This window comes from Lycium barbarum, chromosome 6 (genome assembly GCF_019175385.1).
Source record: "Lycium barbarum isolate Lr01 chromosome 6, ASM1917538v2, whole genome shotgun sequence".
NCBI lineage: Eukaryota > Viridiplantae > Streptophyta > Magnoliopsida > Solanales > Solanaceae > Lycium > Lycium barbarum.
The window spans coordinates 129,418,170-129,425,672 of record NC_083342.1 but is presented as its reverse complement, the minus strand read 5'-3'; the positions used below and the strand labels follow the sequence as shown (position 1 = coordinate 129,425,672).

The following is a 7,503-nucleotide window of genomic DNA, read 5'->3' as shown; positions in this document are numbered from 1 at the left end:
CAAACTTTCATTTCCCTCCATTTCCCAATTCATACTTCACTTTTAAAGTCCTTCACTTAATGCATTTGTGGACTTTAAACTTAACATCACATTGAAACTAAGGCGGATATAGGATTTGAGTTTATGGGTTTTAGATTTTCAAAAAAATTGGTTATTAGATTCTTGATAAACTATTTATACATATTAAGTAAATTTTTAACACAATTATAAATTTACACCAAAGCTATTAGAAGAGGTTTAGCAGAGCCTCATTTGCAGGTTCTTTATTTTATTTTTATTTTTTTAACTTTTCACTAGTTCATAGTATGAAATATATACATACGCTCGCACACAATATGTTGTATTTGTTGTTTTTGCCTCTTCAGTTATTTTGTTCTAACATGCTTTGGAAGCGCCTATGTTGTCGGGGAAAAGTTGTGATGATTGTAATAAACGCTGCCCTCACGGAGGTGTAAAAGTTTTTTGTCGATTTCACAGTGGATGTCCCGTCGGGTTCCTAGCTATTGTCAGCCTCCCAGGTAAAAAATCCAAAATGCCTAACAAATCTGCAGCAAATCAATGTGACAATGATAAAATAGATAAGTTGAAATATAAAATAGTTGTTGAGGAAAATACTACATGAGGCATAAGAACATTCGCAGAATCAATAAAATCCCAACCCCCAAAATAGAAATTAAATGACTCCTCTCAGTACAATAGTATGGAATAAGTAATTTTTTTCACATAAACTGCGTCGCATATATTAATACCAGTAAGAAACTCAGAATTCCAAGCAAGACTAATTTAAAAGAAATGTACACAATATGACAAAAGAATCATAAATTACTTTTTGATTTAGCTTATACAGTACTCAATTCTCAAACAATGTCTGGTCTGGACATAGTAAAGCAGCTATTTTTTGCAGCTACAAGGAGCTTTACCGATTGACAGCAAGCTCCTAGCCTATTATACAAGACTCGTGAAGCCTATCATACAGAAACAACTTCCTCCAACAAAATTGTCAACTTTTCAACACTTGGAGCATGTCATTTAATACAGCTGAAGACACTTCGCATCTTTTTAACAGAGAGGTGTTTTATTATCAACGAAGAAGTGGTTTGAGGTGGAAAACTTGGCAGGTTGGCTTATAAGACCTCTTGGCTGCTGCTTGTTCAAATTTCTTAGTTGCAGTTTCATTCTCTTCTAAGCTGGTTTGAATGAAAAATCTAATCCACCAGGATGAGCTCCGCAATTTGGCCTACATAGAGAGAAAGATAAGCAAGTTAAGTTTTCATGCTTTGCAAAAGAGAACAGGGTTAAAAATTAGCTGAGAACATCACTCTCTAGAATGAGAGCAGACTGAACAGTTAGAGCATTATCAGCAAATAGAAGATCCCATGTAATCAAAAGCCAAGACTCTTTAAATAGCTAATCATGACTCCACCATTTTGCAATCGAACCAACAGTATTCAATCTATAGGAAACATCAATTACAGTAGCTGTAATTTTTTAAAACCTTTTAGATAGTGTACAAGTCTAGATGCATGACACAGAGCAAGGGAGTTAGGTACTTATAAAAAAGAGAAAGAAGTGGGGAATTAGGTCTGAGTATAGCATACACAACGTTTAGCTGTAGTTTAACCAAAGATGTCCTGTTGTTGATGAATGCTAAATCTACAGATTCTACATATGGATAGATGAATATATCATTATCACATTTTAACTATGCGCTACAAAGACAAAATCATTGACTTACTGGCCGGCCAAATTTTGACAGCTCCGCCACTTTAACCCTTTGCTGACCAGGATAACCTAAAAAAGCAATCCAATATTTTAGATAAATGTCGAATGGTTCTTATTAAAAGGTCAAAAGTATTCATAAAGTAACTGCCTTCTTACAGCAAATAATATACAGAGTAACCCTACCTCAGTTTTACATCACCAGTTCCAAAATGTATATCAGCTGATCTATTTAAGAAAATTGAAATGGCCAAAGTTCTTAGTATTTACCAGATAAAATAACTAAACCATCAGTAGCCACCCTTGCCAACTCTGGAAGAGTTTTGTTAAGGTATCTTGGAGACAAGTAATCCACTGCATCAGACACTATGACAAGAGAGAACGACTTTGAACGGTAGGGAAGAGGAAACTTAATATCGGCTACTCGCACAATCCCTTTGTGAACAAGAGCCTTGCAGTTGCTATCGGTTTCGTCTAAATCATATGGTTCAATGCCCCAAGCTTCGGTATCCTCTTCTTTTAATAGTTTAGAGACCACTGAACAAGTTTCAGGGCCTACATGCAACACTTTACGCATGTTATCCCCATATGCTTTCTTCAGTACAGGTAATGCTCTGTGAAGCTCAGCTGTGCATGAAGCACCACCTAAAGAAATTGTACGCAAAACAAAAACAATATAAAGTCCAAAGCAAATAACTGAATTTTTCCTTTGCCAGCAAGAACAAAACAATTAAGGACCAGCAAGACTAACAAAAAGTATTTCGCTAAGCATCTTTTTAACAGCCAGTAAGATTAACATTAACAAATTCCTAGTAATTACACCAAGCAGACATTATATAAATGAGAAATCAGGCCTTTTTTTTACGGATACCTTGTCATGGATCTACTTGCAACCAAAGACTTTAAGCATTCAAGAGAAAGGAAAAATATTAAGATTGTTATTCATCCCACATAATAATATACCTAGACGAACCACAGCAGCAAGATCATCATTATACTCTAATTACAGACTCCTCATTTTTGTTTTTGTTGTTTTGATAACTCTAATTGAAGTCTCTTACATCAGTTCCGTGTACGAATATCTTTTTTTTATAATGCCAACATAAGTACGAAAATTATCTAGCAGCTGAGTTATACTTTGTCATGGCAGAAAAAACGCAAAAACTTTATTCAGTTGTCATAGATGGTTACCTTCAAGTCTACTAAGAGCATCTGCTGCGCTTCTTCCACCTATCAGAGAAAACAGAAAAGAGTTCACAATTCAGAAGGCAAATAAAAGAATGCACAGGAGCTGGGTTTACCCTGTGCGCACCCGAAGGGTAGCGGCTGCGGGTTCCCATGTCATAAAAAAAAAAGGCAAATAAAAGAAAAACCATCTGCAATGATCTTAGAAAATAAAGATAGAGATCATCGTCATCCAGAATCATATGATCGGGAGATTATATGATAGCATAAAGACCTGCTTAGCCAGCATATGATAATTATAATGAAATATATGGCTACTAACCTGAACCATGATATACGTAACCAATGATCAGCAATGCACCCTGAAATTTACATAAAAGTGATCTAATCAACGGCTATTATAGGATTGGGATCATTTAACAAGATCCAACAATTAAGAAAATCAAGATTGGCACAACGTCAGAGGTGGAGCCAGGACTTGAAGTTTATGGATTTTGTATTGCCACCAAAAACATAGCTCGTTTTACATATTGGGTTCGCAATTTAATAATTATACATATTTAATGAATTTTCTGATTAAAAAAAAAAAAAGAGTATAAGCAAAAGTTACTGGGTTCATCCAAACTCGTATCTAATATTGTAGCTCCGCCCTTGCATGCCATCAAACAGAAACATTTTATGAATACTTAGAAGAGTAGCACAGAAAAGAAAAAGGACATCGCCTAACCAATAAAAAATATGAGCTCTCATTATGGTAAAGAGGCCCATGAATGGAATTATAGATAGCATGCTAATTCAAGAAGAGTGGAAACAAAATTATATATGTGGAATAACAATATATCTAAGTAAGATAGATATATTTGCAGTAAGGTAGCATCTAATTTGAATGGTATTAAGCATAGGAGATTGAGAACCTTATGCCAATTAAATCAAGTATGTCATTGAAGGGATTTTGCTAGTTCCTCCTGAGATTGCTTTACACCTAAATCATGCAAGACTATCCCTCAGTTTTAGAGGCTTCTCAGACCCTATTCTTTCATTTCTGCTTTATCTTCTCTGTTTTGGGGATGAATTGATTGGATACTCATAAGGAAGGCTTAAAAGAAAATAAGCATTAAAGGCATGTTTATGAGTAACTCCCCAGTAATTGCATTGCTCCATAATAAGTTCCTTCAGTTGGTCAAAAAACTATAATAAGCCCATTGTCCTACCAAATTCGAGGGTGTGACAGTTTTTGAAGACTTTTTTGTTTGACAGTATAGTTAAAAACGTGCTTGCAGGGAAGTAAATTCTTTTAAAGGAAACTGTGAAGTTGCAGATTCTTTGTTTTTACTTTGCTCTGATCATGAAATTAATTTCCTTATGACTTTTTTCATAGCCAGCCCCTTCATATGAAAAAGTGTCAAACTTTATTAGTAATAAGCACAGTATCAAAGGGAAATAATAACAAAAGAGATGGACATTTACCACAAGAAGTCCCAAGGACAATAAAGGAGATGGACGTGATTTGGGGTGTAAGGAGCCCACAAATGGAATGCTCCCATTATCTGCAAGACGGCGAGTTGGCCTTCTTGACATATTGTCGAGTAGTAATAACTGAAGCATATCCAACATTAATACCAGTTAATAATAAGTTATGATTGCTGTTCGAAGTATTGTTATTTCATTTGATTCAGATGAGTACGGCAATATAATTGATACTATTAAACCAGGCAAAAAAGAGATGTGAGGTATAAGACGTCTTCTGAAAAGATTGGAGTATATAGTCAATGTCCTCTAAAAGATTGGAACAGTAATATGCATTTTATGAAAAAAAATTGTTGTAAAAAAATTGTTGTATAAAAAAAGGGCAGCCCGGTGCACTAAGCTCCCGCTATGCACGGGGTCCGGGGAAGGGCCGGACCACAAAGGTCTATTGTACGCAGCCTTACCTTGCATTTATGAAAAAAATTGTTGTATATATTGTACAAATTGCCATAGAAGAACTTGACAGTGGAAACGACCTGATAACATTAACTCCCCTATCTCAAGATACTTTATCATTTGGTAGAAATTCAGGCACAACAACTTGGTCCGTCATAACAGTATACATAAGCAGATGGAAACAGACTATAGCTAAAAATTCTCTCTTCAACTTCAACTTTCTTGGCTTCGAAAATGTTCAAAGTTCATAAAGGACATTCAACTTAAAGAAGCAACATACTACTAAAACCATATCTATTTGATCCAAAGATGAATACTATTCATTACAGTTATTTGTGCGCGGCGGACATAATATTTGTGCAGAGGGTGCTACCTGAACCATATATAGAGCTGAATTTTCTTAGAAATTGGTGCAGAAGTACTCTACACAGTTACTTAAAATCTTGGATCCGCCTCTTTTTTTTTTTTTTTTTGATTAGCGCCGCGTGGTCCGAGTCTCTTTGAGCCCCGACTAATCCCGGGGGTGCACAGGCCCTCGGCAAGGAGTTTCCCGCAAGTGCACCACAGGTACTTCAGGGTTTCCCCAGTCCGATGGCCCTCAGAAATTGTTTGCACCCAGCGGGTTTCGAACTTGAGACCTTGAAAGGGAGCACCCCAAGGCTCAAGTCAATTGCCACCAGGCCAACCCCTGAGGGTTTTGGATCCGCCTCTTTTTTAACATGTCTATTATGACATTGGAATATAATCCTCTAACTTAGTAATAAACCCCAAGAAAACTTGTTGCAGTAGTTTCTTATATAGTAACTCATTCATAATAACATCCACCAAAAAAACAAAAAAAACAAAAAAAAAAAAAAAAGTGGGGAGGATCCTTAAGTCTATAACTAAACAAGGAAAGGTTGCAAAATTAGTAAACGAAATACTACACCCATTCCTCTATACTTTGCAATTGTAATTCAAAGTTATCCTAAATTGCAACTTTTCAACTATAGTATAACTGTTCCATGTGCTTCTAAAGAATATCAACAAAGAATCAAAGTACATTAACTAACAATAAAGTATATAAATGAACCAGTTCTTGAAACTGAAAAGACGGGAACTACATTTACTGCACAACGTACACAAACATAGAAACTAAAGACTTAAACTTTATGAAGTGGGTAACAATGGTGGGTTTGTCGGGTTAGGTTATAGAGCTACCTGGGTTGAAAGATCAGTGGAAATGAGATCGAGATCTTGAGGATGAAGCTGGGATCTGGATCTGCTTGCTTTGGGTTTATTACTACTTGTAACTGTGTCGTCTGTGTTCGGGGAATCTTTTAGAGGGAAAAATAAAATACTCCTTAAACTTTGTGTCGCAGATAATGCTTCTTTTTCTTCTCTCTCCGTATTACATTATTTAATTAATTTGTTCACATATGGAGAGGTTTTGGGCCGGTGTGGATCGTTTTCTGGATTAGGATTTCTGGGCTGAACAGTTCAGAACTCCATGGAATTGTAGGCCCATGGAATTGTAGGCCCAGTATTGGGCCTTGATTAATGATTTTTCTGGATTGGATCTAACACCGAGCTTCGAAGATGGGCCTATACACCCAAGTTAGGGGAATTTGCAGGATTGTCCTTCGCTGGGGGTGGTTTTTAATTTTTGTCCCTCAAAATGGTAGTCTTTAACTTTTGTCCTTAAAGGTAGAATTTGCAAATTTCTACCTTAAGGCAGAATTCTGGCCATGCAAATTTTGCCTTAAGGCTCAAATTCTGCCTTGCATGGACAGATTTACAAAATTCTGCCTTACGAATTTTATTTTTATTTTTTTACTGAGTTGGGGCTCGAATCCACAACCTCGAGGTATTAGGCGAAGGACAAAACTTAAAGATCACCCCAAATGAAGGGAAATCCGCGCAAAAAAAAAAACCCCAAGTTATACCTTCTTTTGGTAGAAATAGTGCTTATTAACCAATTTTCAACTTTGTTTTGTAAAATAAGTTACTATCCTGGTATTAAAATTTCACAAGTGAAATTTAAGGACATTATCGTGAAGTTTCCCATGTGAATTTTGAAACACCAGGACAATTGCTATCTAGGAGCTTTTGGATGCATTGCCCTCATTACAATGGAGTTGATGGTCCCGCTTTTTTTCTGTTTGTGTAGTTGTTCTTCCTCTTACTCCATTTAAAGCATCGAGAAAAGTCGTTATGAGGAGCTTTTTTTCATACTCCAACTACCACGAAACCTATCCCGCGGAAAAGCGAGACGACGCTCAACAACCTACTAATTTTCTACCCTAATCAGCGACCTCCGTATTCTTCTATTTAAGGTCATGTCCTTAGTAAGCTGGATATACGTCATGTCATGTCTAATCACCTTTCTTCAATGTTTTTTTGGCCTACCTTACCATCGTAGCCAACCTCCCAGACCTCGGGTTCTGCGCATCTCTTCTTCACATACCTAAACCATCTTAGTCTCGCTTCCCTTATCGTGTCCACCACATAGGTCACTCCCACCTTGTCCACAGTATCTTGATTTCTAATCTTATCTATCCTAGTACGCCACAAATTCACTTCAACATCATCATTTCCATTTTTTCGCAACTTTTATCTTCTGAACATGAGAGTTCTTAACTGATACACACTCCGCTCCCTATAACACAGTCGGCCTAACCACTACTTTGTAGAACT

At 36.5% G+C, this 7,503-nt stretch overlaps 1 protein-coding gene across 2 annotated transcripts; it reads right to left on the bottom strand.

Annotated features, from left to right (window-relative positions):
* Positions 1–804: 804 nt before the first annotated feature.
* LOC132598901 (probable pectin methylesterase CGR3) lies at positions 805–6,208 on the bottom strand. Of its 2 annotated transcripts, XR_009566720.1 has the most exons (8): positions 6,028–6,208; positions 4,372–4,500; positions 3,227–3,266; positions 2,911–2,949; positions 1,990–2,364; positions 1,736–1,791; positions 984–1,237; positions 805–934 (listed from the first exon to the last, which is right to left on the bottom strand). XR_009566720.1 is itself a non-coding variant. In XM_060312049.1 (7 exons), exons 2-7 carry the CDS (start codon positions 4,480–4,482, stop codon positions 1,082–1,084), a joined length of 777 nt encoding a protein of 258 aa, XP_060168032.1. In that variant the 5' UTR covers positions 4,483–4,500; positions 6,028–6,208; the 3' UTR covers positions 805–1,081. The 2 variants fall into 2 exon arrangements, 1 of the variants encoding a protein (XP_060168032.1); XM_060312049.1 differs by having other exon boundaries at positions 805–1,237.
* Between the last annotated feature and the right edge of the window lie 1,295 nt (positions 6,209–7,503).

What these genes read in the sequence shown, in the direction of transcription:
- LOC132598901 (XM_060312049.1), bottom strand. Translation starts at nt 4,482, where the DNA reads ATGTCAAGAAGGCCAACTCGCCGTCTTGCAGATAATGGGAGCATTCCA. An exon ending in TGCTCTTAGTAGACTTGAAG is followed by an intron (nt 2,365 to 2,910) that starts GTAACCATCTAT and finishes CAATTTCTTTAG; the next exon opens with GTGGTGCTTCATGCACAGCT. An exon ending in TGGTTTAGTTATTTTATCTG is followed by an intron (nt 1,792 to 1,989) that starts GTAAATACTAAG and finishes TTGCTTTTTTAG; the next exon opens with GTTATCCTGGTCAGCAAAGG.